This window comes from Uloborus diversus, chromosome 3 (assembly GCF_026930045.1).
Source record: "Uloborus diversus isolate 005 chromosome 3, Udiv.v.3.1, whole genome shotgun sequence".
Taxonomy (NCBI): Eukaryota; Metazoa; Arthropoda; class Arachnida; order Araneae; family Uloboridae; genus Uloborus; species Uloborus diversus.
In genome coordinates, this window is record NC_072733.1 from 127,755,773 (window position 1) to 127,782,486 (window position 26,714).

Here is a 26,714-nt window from a genome sequence, read left to right on the forward strand (position 1 = left end):
TCTAGTATCTCTTGTGTCGAAATTCGACAAAAATATGTTTAGCGTCCCCCCTCCCCCTCCGTGGTCCTAACAAATTTTGTGCCGAATTTATGACTACTGTTGGAAAAATAAAAATAGCAGAAAATATAAAACGTGAAATACAATCGGAAATAGAAGAGTGATGCACTATGCGTTTAGTTCCAAAAAAGCATAAAAACCCCATTATTGAAATTATGAAATTCTAAATAAGAAGTTAAACGTTATTCATAAACGAGCTGATGTGTGCATCACATGACTTCCTTTTACTCCATTTTAATGTCATTTCCTCATTATTGGCAATTTTAATGTGATTCAATTGTTTACTCTCTAAATATCACCAACAGTAGACAAATTGAAACCAAATTTAAAAAAAAAAAAATTGTCGCCAAGTTGGCGACAAAACTTGGCAACCAAAAGACTGGCGATACATCGCCAAGGGTCCGACAAATTATAACACCACTTGAGTTTACATCGAAATTAACAATGATTTCCTCCCAAAAAGGGGCAAAAGACCTCCTTAGGAACATTCGAATGAAACCAAAAGGGAAAGTGCACAACAAGATTTCACTAGGAGTCTACGCACCAAATTTCAACTTTCTAGGACATACCGTTTTTGAGCTATGCGAGATATATATGCACATTAGGGTGTCCCGAAAAAAAATTCCGTTTTTCTTAATGCAAGACCTCTCAAAATTTGCGAAATCGTTCGTAAATTACAAAAATAATTTAAAAAATAGAATAAAACTATATCTTCAGGGCTCTACCGATCGTCAAAGTTTTGAAAAATTGTCATTTTTATGGCAACTGAAAAAGAAGTACTGTGTATAAAGTTATAAATTTACTGTGAAATAAAAGCTCGACAGCTGAAATAAAAAGATCGTGATTCGTAATATCAACACGAACAGAAAAAAAAAAAAAAAACATATGGTGATTACTACTGTAAATGCCTATATGGGAATAACCCCCATTTCCGCAGTAGAATCGTCCACGAAGCTTGGCGCCACGTCTCGATTTGCATGTAACAATATGTTACTGACGACTTCGACTTTGTTTGGTTTCAACTTGCTAATTCCTTTTACTTGTTTCGAGGGCTTTCTTGGCTTGACTCACGGGTGTTTTCTTCGTAGCCAAAGTAATTTTAATGCTATAAAAGTACAGTTGCAATTGTTAGTGTTATATGCCGATTCTGTTAGTTTTAAGTAATGAGTTCGAGACGTAGTGAGACTACTTGTGCTATACTGGGACCCTACAAGGAACTTGATGATCGGCAGCTACCTACTGTAAAAGACGTCATAAAATTTATTTTATTTGTCAGGAGTGAACGGAAATGTATGCATAATGGAAAGGACCCTTCCAGTTCAGATATATATACAATTGTTTCTGAAAAAATCAACAGTATTTGGACAAAAGCTTCAATTCCAATCGTAACTAAGGAACGAGTAATTCAATTATTAAAATTCTATTTCGAAAAGTACGTCAATTTGAAACGATACCCCAGAAGCAAACGAAGTGATAGTTTTGAAAATAAACTGAAGTGCTTTTTAGAGTCATCTGAGAAGCTCTTCGACGTTGCGGCTTGTAAGTGCCCTGTATTTGAGTCTTGTTCGTGTTTAAAACCTAAAAAAGTTCCCATCAATGAGAGAAGTTTCTTGTTGGATCAAAGAAATGACAGGAAAATGGTGATAAGAGGTGTCGATAAGAAAGAAACAGCTAGATTAATGAAACAACAGCAGAGAAAACTTGAAAGGGCAGCAAAAAAAGTCTTCTACTGAAAATAACGATTCTGTCTCAGCAAATTTTGATGACGATTCGATGCGTGAATTTTCTCCAGAAACGTATCCCATAACAGAGACGAATACGGCCTCTACAGGGACACCATCAACTTCAACGACAAATAGGAATACACTGATCTTGTCAACAGTTGCTAAGGTCTGTGATAGATATGGTTTGTCGACGCGATCTGCTGCTGCTGTTGCTTCTGCAGTTTTAGCTGATGTCGGCCTGGTTTCAAAAGAAGATTTAACTCTAGTTGTTGATAAAAACAAAATCCACAGAGCTTTAGCTAAAGCTCGGAAAGAAGCTTCCAAAGATATTGGAAGTATTTTTATAAAAAGCATTTACTTTGATGGACGTAAAGACAAGACTCTGATAAATGAGAAAATAGGAGCTCGTTACCATCGCAGAGAAATTTTAGAAGAGCACATCTCAATTTTAGCAGAACCCGGATCAATTTATTTGGGACACACAACGCCAAGTCGTGGCACTGCAAAGGTTATTCTAACTTCGATTACAGCTCTATTAGAAGGTCAATGCTTGAATTTAGAAGAGTGATTTGCGTTGGATGTGACGGAACTGCAATAAACACCGGTTGGAAGGGTGGCGTGATTCAATATTTAGAGGAGTATTGGAAAGACCAATGGTGTGTGGGTATGTTTCATGCCAACGAATTACCCCTTCGTCATGACATTGTCTTTTTGCTCGGTGGATGGTAATTTGCCTAATTTGCCGAAAAATGTGGTTGATGAACTAAGCACGGATCAAAAATATCTTTATGAGATTTGTCAAGCTGTATCAACTGGTTTCTGTAGTCCTGAGCTGGCAACTAGCCAACCTGGAAAAATGACGCACTCGAGATGGCTTACTTCTGCTAATCGTATACTCAGACTTTATGTAAGTACTCTTAATCCAACAGAAAATTTGCGATTACTTGTTAACTACGTGGTTAAAGTGTACGCTCCAGTTTGGTTCTTAATCAAGCAAAAGTCATCTTTTAAGGAAGCAGCCAAACATCTTTTTCAAATGATTGTGTGCTCTCGATTTTTACCCGAAAACTTGAAATCTGTTGTGTATTCTGTTATCGAAAGAAATGCTTTTTTTGCGCACCCAGAAAACCTGCTGGTCAGTATGTTTGATGAGAGGGAGCACATTCGGGAGTTAGCATTACGAAGAATAAAAAAAGCTAGAGAGGCTGAAAGTAGCACTAAACGCAGAATATTTAAAACACCAAAAATTAACTTCTCTGCTAAAGATTATACGGAAATAATTGTCTGGCAAGAGTGTCAGGTTACAGCACCACCGGTTCTTCGACATATTTCTAATGAGAACCTTCAAATTATGGCAAAAGATAATAGCTTGGAAATCGTTGACTTTCCTTGCCACTCACAATCTGTGGAAAGATGTGTTAAACTAATAACACAGGCTTCACAAAGTGTTACTAACGCTACTTCTAGAGATGGCTTCGTTAGAACCAGGTTGCAATCTTGCGCAGAAATGCCAAATTTTGGACACAAAAATAAGTTTAAATTCTAAACTTTTGTCATTATTTATAAACTGTAGTTTGTTTATTTTGTTTTCTTGTGCTTTGTTTCATTAGTTTCTTAAATAAATTGCTTTCTAAACTTTATTTTTGTATTTTTTTAATCATATCGTTTAGGTCTGTCAAAAATGTAAAATATGCAAAACTTCAAAGAGCGGTAGAGCCCTCAAGATGACACGCAATTCCATTTTTTTTTACCTTTTTCGTGATCTGTGAAAAATTTCGCAAATTTTGACACCTCTTGTGATAGTGTAGCTCAATTTTTTTTCTCATATATGGACGGGACACCCTAATGCACATACAAATACGCTCATACATACGTACATACGGACGTCACGAGAAAATTCGTTGTAATTAACTCGGGGGTCGTCAAAATGGATATTTCGGGTGTTTGTACGTTCCTAGGCATATATCCACGTGTGTTCGGGTCGAAAAAAAACTCAACATTCATTTGGGGGGTGAGAAAAATGGAAATTAAGGCCAATTTTTTAAGTGAAAGTTTTTTCGCGAATACTTCCTTTTTGTAAAATGGAAGTAAAAATCTACAAATTAAATTGTTCCTTCAAATACTCTTAGGGTATTAATGCGAAAATAATTCCACACACAAAAAGGGAAGAAATGTTTAGATATCTTACAATAATAAGAGAATTACGCTCATTTAATTTTTTAAAAATAGTTTGTTTGTAAACCTTTATTTATTTATTTTTTCGGTGTATTTTTGCAGCGGACTACAGTGTTAATATTTTTTCATTTCACACATTTTTTAAGTACTCTATATTGGATAACTTGACAGGTTTTTCTCTTCAGCCACGAAACCTTTCATTTGTACCCAAACCATTTTAACTAAAAATAATTTCAACGTAAAATTATTACAATATTCTTCTTAGAAAGTTTATCCACACCAAACTTGCGAAATCTAAGCCTATTAACTCTCAACAGTTTGTTTTTAACTTATCTCCCATATAATTAATAATGTTTTTTAACTTATTTCCCCTAAAATTAATAATGTTTTTTTACACATTAAACCAATCTTTCATTTTCAGAAAAAGATTTGTGGTCATAAAATGTATGAAAATCATTCGTTTTGTTTTACATGTTTCTTTAGTGAAGCTAAGCATTTCGCTTTTTACGTAAAAGGTGTCAACTCATCAAACTTACTTCAAACCTTGGACGTTTTAAATTTAAGTCAATAACTGGTTTAAGCCATGTTGAATCCATCCTTTAAAAAATGTTAAGTAATTGCGACATGCAGTTTCAAAAACCATAACTAGTAAGTCATACAAAAAATACAGCCATTATTAATGTATTCAAAACCATTATATTAAAAAGTTCTGCCACTGTTTCATAGCCTTAAAAGTACCTAGTATTTTTCGGAGTGAACAATATATTTTTTAAAGAAACTACAGTGCCGGCAAAAAAAATCTTTACATTTGGTTGGCAATTAAAAACTTTACATGCAAACTTCTTTTCATGAATTTACTTGGCATGCTTCCTAGTGGTTTGGCCGAATACCGAATAATCGGCCATTTTGTGGCCGAATATTCCGAACGACCCCTTACGTTTCGTCGCCAATCCAATAATTAATGAAATTCGGCTTATTAGATCGCTGATAACTTTTTGAATTTTTAAGATATCGAGCTCGAATTTTAACACGAGGTGTAAAATCTATTTGGGTTTTGGAATATGAAGGTTATAAATTGATATCTTTCGCGCACGCTCAGTGAAAACTCAACTGTTTTAAACGTTCATATTTCAACTAATTTTTGAAATTTTAACTTCAAATTTCATTATTATCTCTCATTATTATCTCTTGTATACTGTCAAATATTCTGAAAGTTTAGTAACGGTTGACGGAAAACTCTGCGTGCTGTGAGCAGAAAATCTTAAAATGAAATTTGCATTTTTGAAAGAAATGCTTATATCTCCGTGGGTATAAGAGATACTTTCATAAAAATATAAAAATAAATACTACATAGTTTGTACAATGCTGGCAAAAAAAAAAAAAAAAATCTTTACATTTGGTTGGCAATTAATTATATAAAATTTTACATAACATTATCTTGCCATGATTTTACTTGACATGCTCTCTTGTGAATTGGCCGAATACCAAATATTCGGCCACAATCTGGACGAATATTCGGTATTCGACCAAATGATTAGGGAGCATGCCAAATAAAATCAGGACAAGAAGTTTGCATGTTAAGTTTTTAATTGCCAACTAAATGTAAAATATTTTTTTTGCCGGTACTGTACTAAATTTGTATTTACAGCTTATGAAAGAGCAGAAGAACGTATTAAAAATACAGTTTAAATGAAAATAGTTTCAATCGTTTTAATCGTGCGCATGCTTTATTTTTAAATCTATACTAGAGCTGAGAACTATTTTCTGCAAAATATTTTTTTTTAGCTTTATTTAAAATAACCTTTTCTCTTTCAGCTCAAAAAATAACCTTGAAGGATATTCCCATCCTATCGTGGGTAAAGAAAAAGCCGTTGTTGATTTATGCTCTTGTTACATTTTCTACTTTTAATTACATTGGATTCCTGTCAGTACTATTAGAACCTTTATTAAGACAAGTAAGAATTATGCTTTTTAATTTTTTATAATATTCTCTTTCCAAAAAGGGCTCTTTAAGTGAATTATTCTTACAAAGTTGGGAAGAGACAAAAATTTGGGATTTATTTTTGGGCTATTCCACAAAAAATGTTGCGTCATGTTGTACCGCAGGTAACAGCTCATATATTTCATTAAAAAGTAATAATATTGAAGGGTAATAGAAAAATATTTTTGCTTATTAAATCACGCATGCATTTGTGATTTTTAAAGCAACAAATGTTTTTCATTACCATTTGTTTGTTTTTATTTTTGACGAAACTTATTAGCTGTCACGTGCCGTAAAATATTCGTTTTTCCGTGCAATGGTCCTTTTGCGTTATGAAAATGTATATGAAGTATCGTGAGCTGTGTCCTACAGAAAAAAGGTATTAACAAGTAGTAATTATTTCGTTGCAAAACTGTTCTAACAATTTTGCCTGGCCACTTCTGTTGTATATGCAATGGTAATTTTACGGCAGATGGATACAGTCACTTTTAAGAGCAAAAGAAAGACTATAATCCTCCAATATAATTTTCGATACAAGGGGATAGCAGCAAGAAATTAATTTGAATGCTAAAATTTTAGTAAATTTAAGCAATAATAATACAACTTACAAAAGTATTTTGAACTAACTACAACAAGGAACAAATCCGTTAATTGGAAATTTTCAATTGCCATTGCATACAGAAATTTCATTTTTATGAAAATACTTAGGTTAAAGGCTCTCTTCGAGTCTTACACTCCCTTGCTGAACAACTGAGATTCACAACCTCGACCTTCTTCGGAATTCACTACGTACGCAGCAACCTTGAAACAACACTTGATTTTGATTTCATTGATGATATTCAATCACCTGATTACTGGATTGTTGCAGTTCTTTTAAATTCCAGATTATTATTATTCAGATCAAGCACCTTAAATAATCAAAATAATTTACTCTTTTAATATACTTTTATATAACACCTTGTCTTCATACAGACTGAAAATGTCCCGTAACATGACCGATTCTCTCTTTTAAGAAAAAAGCAACTGCGGGAGGCTTTAATTCGCATAGTCAAATGTACCAAATATTTTGCAATAACTTTGTATCAGAAAAATTACCCAAAATACATTCCCTGAAGAAAAGTCGAGGCCTATTCTCTTGACGTTTATCGTTCTTAATGCTAATGAGTGCCAAAGTCCGATGTCCGGAAGAAATAATGCTTTTTTAAAAGTTTTTCTTTTTTTTAATGACATTTCAAGTGATTTGCAAGGAAGTAAATATGAGATTTGGGATTTTTGGGAAATGGCAAAAAGAGATGAGACACTGGTAAAGGTGGCAGTGAAATTGACACTTTTAGCGAAATGGAATTGTGATTAATTTAACTGCAATTTTTTATTAGTAATTCGGAAAACTTTTGCAAATACCATTGCAGTATAATGAAGTTACAATTGAAACCGAAAAGGCACCCTTTCTAAATTTGTCCTAGAAAGCAGGTAATTTTAGAAAGTTTAATTCACATATAATTGTTAGTGAAAAACAGAATGCAGTCGAACTCATTTATAAGGAGCACGAATTATTCGCAATATTTGCTCGTAATAACCGAATGCTCGAAAAAGAAAACGGGTTCGTTAGAAAAGCAAGATAAAAAATACTTGCTTTAAATGCTTTTGATTTCTGTGCAGTGCCAAAGAAGGTAGATGATTTACTTTAAACTACTCACTACTATCACTACATCTACTACTCACTACTATCACTACATCTACTACTCACTATTATCTACTCACTACTACTAAGAGTACTAAAACTTTATTCTGGTATTACTTTTAGAAGTATACTTATGGCCAGGAAAACATCGTCATTTGCACCCCTTACTACTAAAAAATGTTTCAAGTTTTAGTGCGCACTCAAAAGCCGCCGAGTTTGAGGAGAGTAGTTCAATTTCAAATTCTCCACATTTGTTGGTATCATCATTGCTATCGTTATTTATTATTATTATTTTTTAAAATCTGCATTAGCTTGATGGTAGTAAGTAAAGCGGAAGTGATAACATTGACGCAACACAAATATATAAATTTTCCAATACTTCAACTCCCCAAATTAAAATAATAATTATAAATAAATTGCCGTCACCACTTTTTCTCGGAATTTATGATTCATCACTAATTTTAAGTTGATTTCGGAATGTTTAAAAGATTTTTCCAAACAAAGAGCTGAGTTGGAAGTCAATCGAATTTTTGGGGTCAAAAATATTGCTCTCTTTAAAAGTGAGTTATGCTGCCATAGTGGACACCAACAATATTCTATTAAAACCAAAATTTTTCAATTTCCTAGTTAAAACTGGATTTTCGTTAAACCAGGGCTCTTTATAAGCAATTTCAACTGTTCTACATTGTTTAAACAATGTGTTAACCACCCGAAAGGAGTTTTGAAAATTTAGTTACTCCTATACTTTTAAACAATCGAAAACATATGGTTTCAAAGTACGTATAGTACTCTACGTGATTGTGAAAGGAATATCTTAAGTTTGGCAAAGAAAATGGTCAAGCTTTTTGTTAGAATGCTTGTTAAATATTTGTTATACTTAAAAGCCCAATAACTTTTAAAAATGATAGTGTATTAAACTTTTTGTTATGATTAAGACTGTTTAAGCAATGAAAATTTATAAATCAATTTTTTATATTTTTGTTTCTACTTTGTTATTAACTAGTTTCACCTAGATGTTCTATTCATTGGTCTAATATTTGCCGTCATACCGTTCACATCCGCACTTTGTTCTTTTTGTTGGATTTGGCTAACGAAAAAAGGGGTAAGTAATCACAAAAAATATATTCTTGAACATATTATGATTAAACATTAAAAAATTTGAGGTGAAAAGTGCTATTTATCATCAAAAGCTTAAAAATGAATATGGTGATACTAGTTGACCCGTGCGGAACTCCGCACTGTGCTTCAAATCGTTTCATAAGACATTTCGTTCTTTAAAAATTTCAAAGGAAGAACATTATGAAGAAGAACCGAAAAAAAGTACACGGAAAAAGTAAGCGCACAAGAAAAGGGATGTAATTTGAATACATCAGTAACAAAACCTCGTTAAATACAACGTTGTGATAATTTGATCATCGCTCACGTTTTGGTTGTACGTAATTTCAATGCAAACATAAATATCATTAAAAGTGTGGCTGAGTAGTGACTTGTGAAAAAGCAGTAATTGTGCATGTGAAAAAACAGGTTGTGGCAAATACAGTCCTGCCCATGTGAGCATCTGACGGGAAAAAAAGAAACATTAAAGAGATATTTATTGGCACGGATTCGAATTGGCGCCACTCTGATTAACAGCACGACACTCCAACAAACCTAGCAATTGTGCTCTCCTTTTCGAATGCTATTCATTGAAGGAATGCGTAGTAAAAAACAGCAGAAAAGTTTTTTGCTGAAAAAAAGTAATCAGATTATGCGCCATGTTTTGTAATTAGCCAGCATGATACGATTTAAAATTATTCGTATAACATGGGATTTGATTAAAGAATGACGAATATCTCACGTAGCAATTGAAACAAACATTCTAGAGAAGTAATAAATTAGATTGAAAATAAGTGTTTTTATTTTTGAATATTGATTTATTTCCCATAGCAGGCTGCTTTAACCGTTACGGCTTAAATTCCCGCACATGTTCCTCTTTTAATCGAACACTTAAAATTCAAAACCAAAACCAGTTAACCTGAATTCGTTTTTTAAGTGTAATTTTTCGAACGTAGACAAAATGTATGTTTTTTTCAGCAGAAAACAGAGGAGTAGAAAATGATTTCTTACGAATGTGACGTTGATAATAATTTTAATGTTTTATATCGCATTCGCGCGAATAAAAAATTAAAGGTTTACTGGGTGAAACTCGTAGTTTCAATTTGACCGGCGTATTTTATTTATTTTTTCATTTGTACAAAAGGTTGAACACTATTATTAGAAAAATCTAGATTTCAGCATACAATGAAAATGTTTTTCTGCACAAAAAGGATTCCCTTGAGGTAAATCAAATGCTTTTTTTTTACTTACATTATGCTTAGTGGTCTGGATGGAGTCAAAGCTTTAAAAAAAAAGGAAGAACACCCTTCGATTAACAGTCAACTCAACTTATCCGAATGATAACTGTAGCCTGCATAAAGGAGTCGAAACACCAAGTAGCATTCCCACTGCATTTATTTTATTACGTTTGTATGTTATGAGTACATGTAATGCGTAATACTAATATAAATTTGATATTATGTCGGACAGCCCAAACTTGCCCGAAGTTCAGATAGTTTATAGCCGAACGCTCTACCGAAAAAAACTTATCAATTTAACCGAACAACCAAGTCCAGTGCTTTTAAGCTTTAGTAAAATATGAACACACACACAGGCTTTTTTTTTTTTGCGGAAAGCGACGTAAAAAAATGGAAAACTGCATTAGAACTTTGCTTTTAAAAAAAATGCATAAGAACTACAGGCTGCATCAAGGTTTTGAAACAGCAAGGGGCGTTTTCGGAAACTTGATTTTTCGACCGTAAGTCTATTTTTCTTCATTAGCCAGCCTGATAAAATTTAAAATGAGAGGGGAATAATATATAAGATAAGATATTGAAGAAAAATGTTTTTATTTTTGAAAATTTTTACAATTTGTTGCCGCAGGCTGCTTGAACCGTTATGACTTAGATGGCAGCACGTGTCCATCATTTAACAGCACGGTTAAAATACAAAATAAATTGAACTATGCTCCTTTTTAAGCGTAGCTTTTCGAATGTAGTAAAAATGTGATAAGCTATTTGTTTTTTTTTTGTTTTTTGCAAAAAGAAGAATATACATTTTACCCTTCAAATTGAGGTAGTAATTTTTTTATATGTACAATGAGTCAAAAACTCATTAGAAGAATATATATTTCAACATACGGTTTATTATATTTTCTGAACAAAAAACAATTCTATTGTAGTCTGAAATCTTAAACCTGTTACTTATATTTTCGCTTACATTATGCTTTAATTTTCTTGCCAGAGCCAAAGCTTAAAAAAAAAAAAAGAAGTAATTTAACACAAAGTCACACCAAGTTTTCATAACAACTAGGAGCGTTTCCTTCTCATTTTTTTTTTCTCATATTTGTTATCCACTTAATTAAATGTTCGTGTAATGCGCGATGTTTCTCTAATTTTTTGATGCAGATTGTCCGGACGTGGGCTAGAACACGCATTCTCCTGGTTACGAAGAGAACGCTCTGCCGATCAAGCTATTCAGCTCTGTCGGTCATAGTGCAAGTTAAAGTTATAAGTTTAACCGAAAACCTCATTCTGGTTCTTTAAAACACGTTTTTCGGCTGAAAAAAACAATTTTTAGACCGTGGGTCTATTTTTCGTCAGTAGCCAGCACCATAAGCTTTATAATAAGGTGTAAATCAAAGAAATCGATCAAAAATTGAGGAAAATCTGGCGTAGAAACCAAAAACAGGCTACAGAAATAATATATAAGGATGCTTTTCCTGATTACCATACCAATCAACAGTAAGGTGCTGAATTTTGAGCAAGAAATTAAATGAAAGTTAAATGTGCTTAATTTAGTAGTCCTGTTCGACTCTCAGGTTTTTGTAAGGTATGCAATTTTCGCCAACCTAATCAACCAAAATGATAAATATGTAACTCAAACTTTCTACTCTTTGACAAAGTGTAACATTACTTGATAAATACGTTAGGCATTTTCAAAATACGGCATGAGTTATTAATGCACTTTTCCCCAATAATTTTATGTATGTCAGGGATGATTTGATTCCAGAATGTAGGCATTCCGGGTACAGTTTTTCTAGAAAAATAAATTTTCTTTCCATATAAAATTGGTCATGACTCAGAATTCAGTTATTTCTCATTGGTGTTCCGGTACTGGAAAATTTGCGAATTTACCCCTGATATATGAGGCAATTCCAGAGTAAATCCAATGAGTAAATATTCTAGAGGTAAAGGGGGAAGTTTCAAATAAGGAGCCAAACTGGGAAACTAAGGGTCTAATTTTGGGTGACTCGATGGTAAGGGAGGTGGGTAATACAGTTGGGAAGACTTAAGCGTTAGGTAGCTAGGTGTTGTTTACCAGGGGTTCTGGTGAAAGACGTTATTGCTGAAAAGAAGGGGGTATTAAATAAGGAGGATATGGTTACTTTGTGGGTGGGAACAAATAATATAGGCCTCAGTAAAAATGAGGAGTTCTCAAAGGAATGGGAGTCATGTTGGCCAAAGCAAACAACTGTTCGACCAATGCCCAAGTGGTTGGTTAGCTTCCCAGGTATGGAGTGAATAGGAGCTGGCTAAATCAACCCTGCTACTTAATGACTTTGTACGAACCTGATGATTTGCATGAACCTGCTTCTTAAATCAATTTGCGAAAAACGTAGTATCCGGTTCATTGGTGTATGGAGTCATTGTAGACGGGATTGGATTGCTAGGGATGGCCAGCATCTGAGCTCTATAGGGGTCGAAATGGTTTGATTTTAGGGGCTTCGGAGTCAAAAAACTAAGTTTGAGTGGGGGGGGGGGGGGGCATGGTTAAAGCATCAGGTATCGAGAGGATGAAAATTTTTTGGGTATTGTTAGAAATGGAAACAAAGTGTCGAACAAGAGTAGTGATTTTAACAATTGAGATTTAGGAAATTTTAGGGTGTTAAATAAAAGAAATTTGGGCATGCTTAAAGTTTACTATACCAATGCTCGCAGTGTTAGGAACAAGATGGAAGAATTGAAAAGCATAATTATAGATGAGAAGTTGGATGTTATTGGAATTACAAAGACATGGACTCATGGGCGTCGCGGCCGGGGGGGTCCAAGGGGTCCGGACCCCCCCCCCCCAATATTTGAGGACCGAACCCTCTCAATATTTGAAAATCGGACCCCCTCGATAATTGTCAAGATGAAATTCATTATTTTGGGGAAATTATTTTTGCTTTGAAGACTTTAAACAGTTGCGTAATATATAATTTACCATGTTTAATTCGTATCAAATAAAACGAAATGAACATCGAAAAAAAAATGAACTAAAAAAAACAAAATATGTGATGTGTATAGTGAACGGAAAGTCGGAAAGTGAACTTCATTGACAAATTATTGCTCTGCTCTACGCACACTAGCTTTAGTGAAGGCTGCTAGAAAGGGGATACCTTCTCCCGAGTGCAATGTCAACCATCCATAGTCGAGTCTCCAGCGTATATGCACCCCCCCCCCCTTTTTTACGACTCTCGTGCTAATAAGTCAACAGACGTCAGACGGGGATCTGAGCTTCTGCCCCTTTCTTTCTTATCTCGTTTCTCGGCGCTTCCAGGTTTCTGTTTCAAGTTTTGCAGTGTTTGTTTCGTCGATTCGGTTAAATTTATAGCGACCCCGATGTTTCCCAAACAAAATGAGACACCAGACTTCTTTGGCGGTTTTTTGCAGCTGGTAACAACACCCTGGTCAAAGGATGCACAAAAATTTAGAAGACCACTTAGCTGGTCAAAGGTTAAGTTTGGGGTAGAAAGGGAAAGGAGACGTGTCATTGTTTGACATTATTCAACACGTGGCTTCAAAGTACCTTACCGAAGCGCGGTTTCTCAAATGTGTTTGCGGCATCTCAAATTTGACCAAAAAAGCGTTACGTTACAGAAAAAAAAGAGGAGGAGTCTAAAAATTAACGTGCAATTTCAAAAGCAAATCGTAAGCCAGCATAACGATGGATACTGTGATGTCACTTCCGATAGACCAACGAAAAAAGAAGCGCAAGATGACCAGAAAAAAAAAAGACAGAAATAAAAGGACGTTCCGACAAAAATAAAGATAACTTCATGTGGTCTTTTGGTCTCCTTGAGAGTAGGTGACCTGAAGAGCGCTCCTATTTTGGTAAAAATGCTTTATTGTTACATATTCGATTACGAATATGGAGAGGTGGCTTGAAATGGGAAAATGTAGCAAACCTTCTACATCAAATGAACCTTAGCAATTTTTAACAACTGAATCATCATCAACATCCACGGAACCATCTTCAAAAAATCAAAAGATCGTGATAGGTAAGTACCATTCTGTTGAGTGTAATACATGCAGGGGCTCCCCGATTTTATACTATTCAGGTGGGGTTACTTCTCGATTTTCCGAATGAAATTCCTAATTACCCACATCACTACATCAAATGAGAATATCTTTTTAATGCAATATTTCGCAAAAAACTACTCGAAATTTGAAGATTCGTCAGAAAAAATTTTCTAGGAAAGGAAAGTTTATGAAAGTTCACAGTGACCTCTTATCGAGTAGCCCCTGAATGCCTGCTAATCAGGTATGCTTTACAGTCAATATTTTGACATTATGAGTCCTATGGGAGCTAATGCGTTCAACTTTCTCTCTCTCTTTTTTTTTTTTTTTTTGAAATGTTTCAACTTTTATAAATTTTAATGGAATAAATAATGCTCCTTTTAGTTATTAAAGCTTAACAGAAAATTATCCATTAATAATCCTGCTTTACTGAACAAATTTTATTGAAATAACCATTTTAAAACTTATTGTCACGTGTCAGAAAAAAGCAGTTCATTTCTCTATCTCTTCCTCATCGTCCGCTGATCAGAATTCAATTATACACCAAATGCTGTTTGTTCTCTGTGTAGGCCAGTACTTTTCAATCTGTGAGGTGTGCTGTCACTTAAAGAGGATCAGGAGGGGCACTTTCCCTGCTGACTTTGAGAAATTAGAAATTAATGAAATAACATGGGCATGGTTTTTGTTGTTTTTTGGTTTCATATGCATTGAGTGTATGGAGGATTCAACAAAAAAGCAAAATTCTGGTGCATTTGTTACAAAAATCCTGAAAAAATTATGAAAATACTTTAAAAGGTAGCATTATTAAAATATGATATTATGAGAGCTTAATTATTTGTGTCTTATTTTATTTTTGTAGTTGTGTTTTTCGTGGGTTCGTGAATGTCATAACGGTGAATTATATACTTTAATTTTTTAATTAAAAAACATCAAATTAAACTCCTTCGAATCCAACTTGTGCCAAGAACTTAGAGCTGCAGGGTTTATCACTATGTAATATAAAAATTTAATTATACAGTTGTCGCGGTTTATATGAGTCACATTTTGTTCTGAACAGCTTTGATTCCATAAAGCGGCTGATTCAATAGAGCTGGATTTCGTTTTTGCTGATTTCATTCATTAAGAACGGTTGATTCAATTGTCTACTGTTCCAAAATGTTGAAAATTTGGTGCGGCTACTCTTGGTGTGCCGCCCTTCGTCGTGTAAAGTTGAAAGAAGCTTCAGTGCGCTGAGAAAGTTGAAATGGTATCTAAGGTCGACTATGACACAAAAGCGGTTGAATCATGTTGCTTTATGCTACATTCACAAAAACATCTTGGACGAAATTGATCACAAAAAAATAGCACGGATATTCGTATCCCATGTGCAGTCAAGAAAAAATGTATTTGTTGGTATTTAATTTTTTTTTTCTTATTGTGTAATTATGTGAATCAAGATGTACCAGTTTAAAATATTGTATTAAATGTAAACCCATTATATATATATATATATATATATATATATATATATATATATATATATATATATATATATATATATATATATATATATATATATATATATATACACACACACGAGTTTTTCTTAATGCAACTTGAAAATGATAGTCAGAATGGTCCCCCCCCAATAAATTTCAGCTGACGACGCCAATGCATGGACTACCGAATTTGATGTAGCATTTATTACATATTGCTGGGTATAATTTGTTTAGATAAGATAGAGTAGGCAAAAGAGGTGATGGGGTTTTATTTTACGCTAGAGACAATTTCGTTTGCAACGAATTGGTCATAAATGATAAACCTACTGAAATTGATATGGTTTGGCTCAAGTTGATGAGCAATAAAGGCAAAAAATTGCGCTTTGGAAACATTTATAAGCCATCTAATTCAAGCCTGGGACAAGATGAACAGATGTTTCGTATTATTTGTGACATGTGCAGTAAGGGATCCGTCATCATAATGAGAGATTTCAATTTTCCGGGTATTGATTGGAATAATTTTTATCCTAGTAATGGCAGAGAAGAGGAATTTTTAAAAGTAATTGTTGATTGTTTCTTAGATCAAGTTGTAACTCAGGGGACTCGAGAGGAGGCGATTTTGGATCTAGTTTTCTGTGACGTAGGAAGTTCTGATCAGGGGTTGTGTGTAGGGGATCATATTGGAGATAGTGGTCAGATTGAATTTGAAGTGTAGAAAGTTTAAAATTTTATGCTTGTGCCCAATTTCAGAAACACAGACTTTGTTGCATTTAGGCAGAGCTTGAAAGAAGTTTTTTTCGTCAGGATTGGAAAAAAGCGACGTAGATCTGCAGTGGAATTTAAGGAAAAACTGGCAAAAATTATGGATTATGTTCCATTTAGGAGAAATGGTGTTAGTACTAAAATTTGGCCCATATGATGCTCCGGGGAGATTAAAGAAGCTCTAAATTATAAGCAAGCGGCTTTTCGTCAGTTTAAGGAAACTGGTTAGAGTGCAGATAGGCTCCAGTATTGTAAGGCAAGACGAAATTTGAAGTATTTGATAGGGATTTCTGAAAAGGGAATTGGAGCAAAGGCTAGCAGATAACACTGATGGGAATCCTAAAAGATTTTTTGCTTATGCTAATTCTGGGAAAGCTCGAAATAGTCGAGTTGGGCCATTGGTTGATGAGGATGGAAATTTAATCCAAAACGATAGGGATATTGCAAATGTTCTTAATAACTTTTTTTTCAGTGTATTTAACGATAACTGTATCTCAACAGTTGACACTAGCAAGACACAAGCTATTGTGCAGCTAGAGGATTTTGTGTTTTCCAGGGAGGAGGTTCTATTTCATTTGAAAAAAAATAAAGCAACTAAAGCTCCAGCACCAGATAATATTTATCCAAAAATTTTAGCTGAAAGTGCAGAGGAATTAGTGGGTGCTATTTTAAATATTTTCAATGCTTCGTATAACTCAGGGACAGTGCCAGAGAACTTGCACTTAATATGATAACGCCGAAAGGTAATGCAGGGAATTATGGACATGTAAGCCTGACTTCAGTGGTTTGTAAGATTTTTGAAACTTTGGTCAAAATTAATATTATGAATTTCTTAGAGACTAATAGTCTGTTGACTAGTTTGCAGTATGGGGTCAGGAAAAGTAAATCGTGTGCTTTGCGGACGATTTTAATTGCATTTCTACGACAAGGTTACCTTGGCTTTAGATGACAAAAAGTGTGTGGATGTTGTTTATATTGATTTTCAAAAAGCTTTTGATAAGGTATCACATGTTGCTCTTCTCAGCAAATTAGCTGATATAGGAATAGGAGGAAAAACTTTACATTGGGTTACAAATTGGCTGGTTGGAAGGAAACAAAGTAGTTGTGAGGGGAAATCATTCTAAATGGAGTGATGTTTTAAGTAGGGTTCCTGAGGGTTCAGTTTTAGGGCCTCTCTTGTTTATTATTTTTATGAATGACATCAATGAGAATATTTCTGGAAGTATGAATTGTTTTGCTGATGATGTAAAAGTTATGGGGATTGTAGAAAATGAAGAACAGGTAAAACAGCTTCAAGAGGATTTAGATTATATTACTAAGTGGGCGGATAAGTGGGGTATGGCATTTAATGTAGGGAAATGTCAAGTGCTACACTTAGGTCATGGAAATAAGCGTACGAGTTTACAGGGTTCAATCATTAGTCAGGCAGAAAATGTTATTGATCTGGCTATCTTAATAAATCATGACTTCAAGTTTAGTTAACAATGCAGCATTGCAAGTACCAAAGCCAACAGAATGCTTGGGTTTATCAATAGATCTATTTCAAACAAATCTAAGAAGATTCTTCTGCCTTTATATAGGAGTTTAGTAAGACCTCATATGGAGTATGCTGTGCAGTTTTGGTCGCCTTATCTGAGGAAAGATATTTGTGTATTGGAAAGGGTTCAAAGAAGGGTAACTAGACTAGTACGGGGATTTTCGGATTTAGATTATAATACCAGACTTAATAGGCTTAATATGTATAGCCTGGAGCAAAGGAGGATCAGAGGGGACATGATTCAGTTGTTTAAATTTATCAAAATGAATGATGTTAATGGATTAAATTTTTGCACCGAAAGCAGGACGAGCTGTCATTGTTTTAAGTCATTCAAATCTCAGGCTAACCTAGAAATAAGGACAAACTACTACTTTAGTAGGGTTGTGGGCACTTCGAATAGCTTACTGGATGAGGTGGTAATGAGCAAGTGGGTGGATAGCTGTAAGAGGGCCATTGATCTTCATTGGGGACTAATGAATTGACTAGAACCAGCCTAGCTGGGTCAAGAGCCTGTTGCTGGTCACCACATTTGTTTTGTATTTAGAGCCTCATTTGCATTTCGACCCATTTGTGGATCAATTCCATTTCGACTTAATCCACTTTTGATCTCCTCTCTCTTTGTATATATATATATATATATATATATATATATATATATATATATACTAGGGGGGTCAAAAAAAAAATCGATTTTTTTTTTTTCATTTCGGGCCTGACATCTCAAAAGTTGTGGTTTGGTATCCTCAATTGCTGGAAAATAAACTGAGTTGAGATCTTCAGTTCGCGCATAAGGCTGAAAGTTTGTAAAAAAATATGTTAAAAATTAAACTTTTCAAAAATTAAAAAATATTTTTTTTTCTAATTTTTATAGTACAACGACCATAAATTATCCGTAAATAGCGTAGTTTGAACCTAAAAAAAAAAGTTTTATAGCTTTTACATAAGATCTTTAGTTCGCGCATATGCCTTCAATTGGGCTAAAATCGCTTTAAATTTGAAATTTACGTATGCGCGACTAAAGATCTGATAGATATTATGTAAAAGCTATAATATATATATTTTTTTTTTGTTTCAAACTACGTTGTATACGGATAATTCATGGTTGTTGCACTATAAAAGCTAGGAAAAAAAAATAATTTTAAAATTTTTGAAAAATTCAGTTTTAAACATATTTTTTCAAACGTTCAGCCTCATGTAAACTGAAGATGTTAACTCAGAATTTTTTTTATTTATTTTTCCCTAACTGAGGATATCAAACTACAACTTTTGAGAGGTAATGCGATTTCGAAATTTAAAAAAAATTGATTTTTTCGAGCAACCCTAATATATACTTGCAAAGAAGTGTGCCATGACCATGAAATTTAACTTGGGCATAGTGTTTGCGTAGACAAACAAGTCATCACAAATTCGAGACAAAATAAAATTTTTATTTACTAGTAGTATCTTACTCAACTTATGATTTTTATAAGTGTTTTTTACAGAGAAATATCGTGAAACCTATCAAAGCTTCACGATTCACTATTCTTCACGCTTTCTAATGGGAGAAAGTTTAGGTTTGTATATAAAATAAAGATAATTTAGAAAAATTCTTTTGTTGGATTTTAGAGTTTTTTTGTCTACTCTTTCTAAAAAGATATGTTTTGTATTATCTTGCTAAATGACGTGAAATCTATTTCAAAAGAATCAATGTAGGACGAATTTTCAAAATAATAGTGGTTGCCAGAATGGCAGATCTAAAAGAAATATATTTTCGAAAATAAAACAAAAAGTTGAACAAATTTCAATCGAAAGAACTTCCAAAATAGTAATAATATAATTTTTCTACTGATTTTGAGCTTGAACTGCAAAAAAAAAAAATAATTAATGAAATGAATTTTTCAATTGAAACTTGCAAGAAAATTAAGCATTTCTAAAAATAATTCAAAGGCCCGAAATGTCACCATAAGTTTGGCTACTGAAAAGTGGGACAAAATATTTAAAAGTTTAGAAACCTGTACTTTAGATGATTGCTTTAACGAAAGACACTTTCACTCGTTTTGAAACCCAAATGTTATGAACTTTCTCACTCCGATCATCTTGCCTCCAGCATCAGAGTGTTTTTCTCCGCTTTCCTTTACGTTTTTTTTTTCTTCTAACTGCGCACCGAAAAGATGCAATTAGTGCCAAGGTTAGATAATGGAGTGGATAGGTTTTAAGAATTATGGGTTTATTGTGGTACGTGACTCAAATAAAACAAGAATAATGAAACATCCAGTTTCAGAAAATATCCGGATTTAGCTATAAATAAAGTTAAAAAAAAGCAATAAATAAAGCTCTACCCCTTAAAGTGCATTTTTTGATTGTTTCTACCTACCATGACTTTAATGAAGTGACTTTTAGGAAAGAAAATCAGCTCTTTATGGCAATAATTTCAATGTATTCAAGGGAACAGAGAGAGGGTTGACTGCAAACACTCTAGAACCTGGAGTTTTAAGCCATATTGCCAATCCTAATATTTTTAATCATGTGTTCCAATGAAATGTAAACTCTTTGAATGACTATGACATTAAAGCAGTTTAAATGGCACTGAAAATTAAAATAAGTTGGACAGATGTAGGACCCAACCAGTTACCGAAAATGCTCAAATTGTTGGCCCTTGTAGTCCAGGCACATCTGATAACGCTGATCGATGGAATCCAAAATGGTCCTAACCATTGCAACTGGCAGAATCTTTTCTCTGTGGTGGCAATTCACGAACTATGTTTGCAGTGCGAAACCAGCTATAAGTTGCTTTGATAAGTTGAGCTATGAACTTGAGAATTTTTACCTAGTTAGGGGGTAATGTGAATGGGTAATAGCCGCAATTGGGTTGCTTCGTAATGGTTTTGCATAAGGTAAAGTTCATGTTAGTCCAGGCAGGGAAGATATGAACAAAATTGGAATTGATTTTGATCCATTCGATTGCAATTTTGTTCATATTTTAAGGTTCTCGGGGAGGGTAGCATGTTTTTTGGGACGTTCTCTCATGCTAAAAAGAAAGAGCCTTGGGAAGTAAGGGGCTGTAGTTCTTCTGATGACGTGTCAGTCCCTTCTTCACATAATTCATTAACGTGATATATATATATATATATATATATATATATATATATATATATATATATATATATATATATATATATATATCACGACTGATTTAGAAACTGAAGCATATATATATATATATATATATATATATATATATGCTTCAGTTTCTAAATAGATATCTGAAATTTCAGTTACAATAGTTTTTGCCAAGCATAAAAATGCATTTTACCGCCAATTTACCCCAAACCCGAAGAAATCCGTAAAGTTCTTGAATCATCTGCGCCTACCAAATAATGAATCACTTCTTACTTAAATTGAGAAATTTGATTTCGCTGACCTATTTATAGAAACACTGGTTCGTCACGTTAGCTCTACACGTGTTTTCGGTCAGACTGACTTTCGCAGTGGAAAGTCCTCGACACATATTTTGCTCATTCCACTGATTCAGTTCATTTATTATCAATGAGAGAGCGAAAAATATGCAGTACCATTTAAATTTGGCTATACAAAGCACTATGTTTGTTTCCAAGGCCGTATCCAGAAATTGTTTTCGGGAGGGGCCCGGATTAGCACATTGCCCTAACACACACACACACATATAGTATATATAGACACACCAAACGCATAAAAATGTTAACATAGAAGACTTTTTGTCTCTATTTTTAATGATTCCACTGTTTGAACTGTTGTTATTTTAATTTCTTATTATTTTTCTTATTCACCTTGTAGTAGTAAGGATAACAGGAGAGTGTCCCTTTAAGTCGGATGTAGAAGACCCATAATTTTAGAAGGTCCGGGGGTTTCTCCCCCCGAGAAATTTTCGAAAAAAAAAAATCTGTGTTTTGCGGTCTTATATTAGGTAATTGAGACTGCAAAAATGTAAAAAAAAATAGACAAAGTCTTTTCAAAGTTATACATTCTTTTGCAAATCAAGATCAAACAAAATAAAAATTGCTTGCTCGACAAATCATGGATCTTAATAGACAGAGAGGAAAAACGAGAGAGGAGAAAAGAGAAGCACTTCGTCATCTGCTCACATCGGCTTTTAGTGAAGTTTGTTTTTGATCACTCCCCCTACCCCCATTTTTTTTTTCATTAAATGCCCTACAGTATGAAAATTGTACAAAGTAGTTTAAAAGAAATGGTGTAGATATTCAGAAAATAAGAATGGAAGAGTAATATTCTGGCCATTTGGACAATTCATACTTTATAATCTTGATAAGATACAAAGCTGAAGAACTTTTCAAGGAATTTCAAAAACTTAAATAATTTTCAAAGACTCTCGAACAGTTGAAATTATTTAAAGCTCTTTATTTACACTTTTCAGAAGTTGATTGCACAGTCTTACAAAATGATTATAACTTTCTAAGACACACCCGTTTTAAGTTAAAAATAAATGCAACGAAATATTTCTCGAAACAAACTTTTTTTTTTTCAATCACAAGTAGTGCAGAAAATTAAAGAGTAGAGTAAGTGTTATTTTTTTTCTCATACTAAAGGTATTAACAGTATGCAGTAGAAGTAATAAAAAAAAAACAAGCAATAACCAAAGAACTTCCATGATACTGAATTCGGCATTAAATAAATGCAAGACAAGAAACATATCAGTCACAAAAATGATCTTGAAAATTATGCTACAAAAACGCGAGAATCGTGATTTTTGCATTTTTTACTCAGGATGTATCAAGGAGCTGAATTTGGTCCATCTTGGTAACAAGATACTTGCCCAATCGGAAACTAGGGGCCCAGCCTTTGGGGAGTCCCCGGCTCGAAATCAGTACAGTGTAAGTTTTATAAGAGTTTCAGGGGGAGGAGGGCAGGGTCATGCACAAAGGGGAGAAGGGACACCTGTTGGCCCGGGCCAGAGCTTAAATGGGGCCCAATATTTTTAAACCTAGGGTTGAAAATATGGGTAAACAATATAGGGGGCCCAAAAAAAGCATTTGTGACAGCCCCAAAATTTCTGTGCACGCCCCTGGAGGAGGAAGTGCGCAGAAGTCAGTTCGGTAGACTTGAAAAGTCTACCGAACTGACAAAGAGCCTGCCTTAACCCTGCACTTCCCTGAATTTAATTGGGAAAGAGAGCAGGAAGTCATAATTAAAGGTCTAAATTTCAAGTGTGCCTTGCAGCTAATCAGAACTAGAACTGCTTTTTCTGTATTTCTTCAAAATATTATAAATTTTGAATAGTAGCAAAATTAAGAATAAAAAAAAACTTTGTCATTTTCCTTTTCTGACATTAGGAATTAAAAAAAAAAAAAAAAAACCTTCTTCTGTGTTACGGTACAAAACATTTCTGGTTTCGGGGGGGGGGGGGCCCGGGCCCGTCAGGGCCCCCCCCCCCTCTGGATACGGCCCTGTTTGTTTCAGAAAAAACCATTGCTGAAACTTTAGTGGAAAGTATCCGTAAATATTCTCAAAACATTTACAGAAGAGCTTACAAAAAAAGAATTGTTTGATTTTTTTTTTGCTCGAAGTTTGTGAGTATAAAACGGTAAGTTATTTAAAAATCACTTTGAATTTTTACTCATTAATTAATTATACGCTGAACTAAACTACAAAACAGGCTCTATAACCCATATGAATATCACGATGCAGGAACTATAACGAAGTAGAAAAAGAAAAGTATAACTTTTTATGTTTCCTTCTAATAAAGTTTACATTTTCCTAAAATAAAAAGGACACTTCAAAAACATAGTGATTGTTAATTGCCGTAGAAAACACAAATGAAACTACCGGAAGAAACAACACCCAAATTAAACAATAAACGTTGTTTGTAAAGTGTCACGGGACTCGATTCCTCCGAAAGCTCAATTTTTCTCAACTGAAAAAAAAAAGAAAAAATTATATATATATATATATATATATATATATATATATATATATATATATATATATATATATATATATATATATATATATATATATATATATATATTCTTTGAGTATCAACCAATTTTCGAACCAATCTCTGTTTGTTTCGAAAGCTCAGTTTATTTCAAGAATGCTATACTTAAAGATCAAAGAACTCTTCTGTTTTTTTTTAAAAATAAGTCTTATAAAAGAAGCTTAACTCGAATATTGGTCACTGTATTTTCTATCTAGTTCTCATCTCAACTTATTAGTTTCCAGTGACTCATTTTTGTTTTTCAAAAATCTACTGACGTATTGTGTTGCGACCGGGATTCACCTTTTACTCGTGCCCATCACTATTTTTACTCCCCCCCCCCCCCCAATGGCTTAAAAGCCTTTTTGGCTGCAGAAGAAATCCTTGATCTCTCCTTAAACTGTGGCTGGTATATACTGACTCTTGGAGAATTTATTTGTCAGGGACGATATGTGTGATGAAAAAAAGTTGATGGGCTCGGCCACATTACAAACTATAATACGGGATATAACTTTTAAAGCTGCACAAAAATGTTTTTAATGAGAGAGAAAACCGCAGAATTCAAATAAAAAGGCGTAAAAATGTTTCTTTTATAAGTTGTCTCTTGAGGAAACATTACATGCTTTGGATGGAAAACGTAACAATTATTTAGAGCAAAATTGAAATCATTGTGAAAAAAACAAAGCTGACGTGAAAGTAGTAGATTTAATTAAAATTATTCCCTTTTTTCTTTTTGGTTGACAAGGCTATTTATAAAATAGTGTTTTGGCTTCTCGTCATCTTAGTTTGTATCCTCAAGAGTTCTTTAGTTAGTCGATATGTTAACCCTTCAGACCTGGTGTCTGGTATATCGGACATGAACTTTAAACAGCTGATAATCAATTAAATAATCGATTAAATTACTTTTTTTTGTAGTTGACTCTTTAGATTTTGCTTATTATTTTGTATGCAAAAAAAATTTCGTCTCGGGATTGACAACACAAACAAATAGGGATAGGGAGATTGGGGCTGGCTTATTTTGCCAACCATGGATTCTCGTCGCAAAAGAGAGGTTTTTTTATGATTGTTTTAAATTACATAATATAATCTTTTACTGATTGTGAACTTTTTATTTTACTACACAGATTTGTACAAAACAAAACTAGAAACCGGTTAGGTGTTGATAAGGTTGCCAATCATGGTACTTATTTCAAAGCACTATAGTTATAATTAATATCTGTATAAAATAATTATACAAGTTAATTATCAATTAATATCTTGCAGTTATTATTTTATTCTTTTCTCGTTTTTTAAATCCTAATGATTTTTTTTTTTTGCTTACTGTAATTAAAATTGTTTCGTATGTAGCAAAAAGAAACAGTTTCAAACATTTAAAATATGCTTTAAGGAGACACAGGACCTCGAAACCATCAAATTTATGAAGAAAAAAAAATATTTCATTGGAATTGTGGAAAAAACCGGTCTGTATCACGTGGTGTTGTAATTTTATAATAACTCTGTACCGAATAAAGTTTCTTTAATAAACTAGCTAAAGTACTTACTTTGCAAACTTTAGGTAAAATACAGTGATTATTCAGTTGTCCCATTGTGGCCCTATTTAATGTCTCATAGTGGCCCATCACTGGGTCACAATGAGACACTTTTCATCGAATTTATAAAGCTTCATAACTTTTTTCTAACATTAAATGAGCTAAATTTGATGCAATATACTATAGCTTGATACCATTAATATAATCAAGTATGTTTCTGTGCTTTAGAAGTCACCAATATACAAAAAATGAAAAATGTGTTTTTTGTCTCATTGTGGCACACCCTCCCCTATGTGTGCCTTAAAATCAAGTATGTTTCACATTTTTACTTTATTTTCAGTTTAACAGTGTCCTTCTCATATGTTTAGCGGGTCTTTTGACTTTTGTATCCTTAATGCTCATCGTGCCAGCTCCATTTATTGCATCGGAAGCGTAAGTATTGTATGATATTAGTATATTCATTTTATGAATTAAAGGGCTGTCCATAAATGATGTCACACTTTTTTTTTCAACATTTTGACCCCCCCCCCCCTCCCAATTTCTTCCTTTGTCACAAAGTGTCCTATGGGGAAGTTGTAGTAGAATTTTAAATGTAATTGTTAAAGGACTTAGATTTTTGCGTTGTGTGAAATATGTATGTATAACCCATTCGTATCACGATCCTCCCCAGTTTGTGCACGTGCATAGAAAAAGGTAATGTATCCATGTTGACTTATCATCTGGGATTGGAGATATAAAAATGGTACCTGGAGAAATGAGGACACAAATTGTAGATAAAAAGACGATTCATTTACTGTTACTTTGGGGACTTGACTGGCTGGTGCGGATGCCGGCGATCTCCTTCCATTAACTCCACATATATCCGGACTCCAGAAAAAAATGGACGATCACACAATGGAACGCTTCATATACATCACTTTGGGCATGGTTCAGTTCGTATGGCACAGTTCGGATCCCGGTGAGCAGCGGGCAGCCCTGCCCGATCCATTCCTAGAGGACATCTTTCTCATTCACGAAGCGCAGTTGAAGAGTCCATGCGAAATTCCACGCTCTCGGATCATTTTTATCACTATTCAGGACCGTAGTGGAGCGTTCAGGCGATTCTTACATGTCCGCCGGTCATCTGATGTAGAACTTATTTTATAGATGTTCCATTTTTATATAAAAAAAAAAGACGGGTGATGATAATTGTTGAAGAAAAAAAAGGAGACGCGACGATACAGGCAACGGATGTGGCTCAACTGACTTTTTCCCACGTGCGCCACAGCCGAGCTCAACTCTGTGTTGCCATACACATTTTTAAAACATTTCGACCGAAGTGCTTCTTCTTCTGTCCGAGATCAATGGAGGTCAGCGTTGCGTACATAGAGATCAAGGATAGTGGAGAAAGAGAGGAGATCCGTAAAATATATGTCGAGCTTCACGACATATTCTCCCCCCTGACACAGTTAAGAAAAATTTAAAGCCAAACAAACAAAAAACGA

The 26,714-nt window shown here is 33.9% G+C and overlaps 1 protein-coding gene across 1 annotated transcript in view; it reads left to right on the forward strand.

Annotated features, from left to right (window-relative positions):
* The window catches only part of LOC129218695 (uncharacterized), a 67,046-nt gene that overhangs the window by 20,105 nt on the left and 20,227 nt on the right, over window positions 1–26,714 (forward strand). Inside the window, exons 4-6 of the mRNA XM_054853017.1 lie at window positions 5,772–5,911; window positions 8,622–8,720; window positions 25,571–25,662. Coding sequence (XP_054708992.1) covers window positions 5,772–5,911; window positions 8,622–8,720; window positions 25,571–25,662 — 331 coding nt within the window. The remainder of the gene's footprint in view (window positions 1–5,771; window positions 5,912–8,621; window positions 8,721–25,570; window positions 25,663–26,714) is intronic.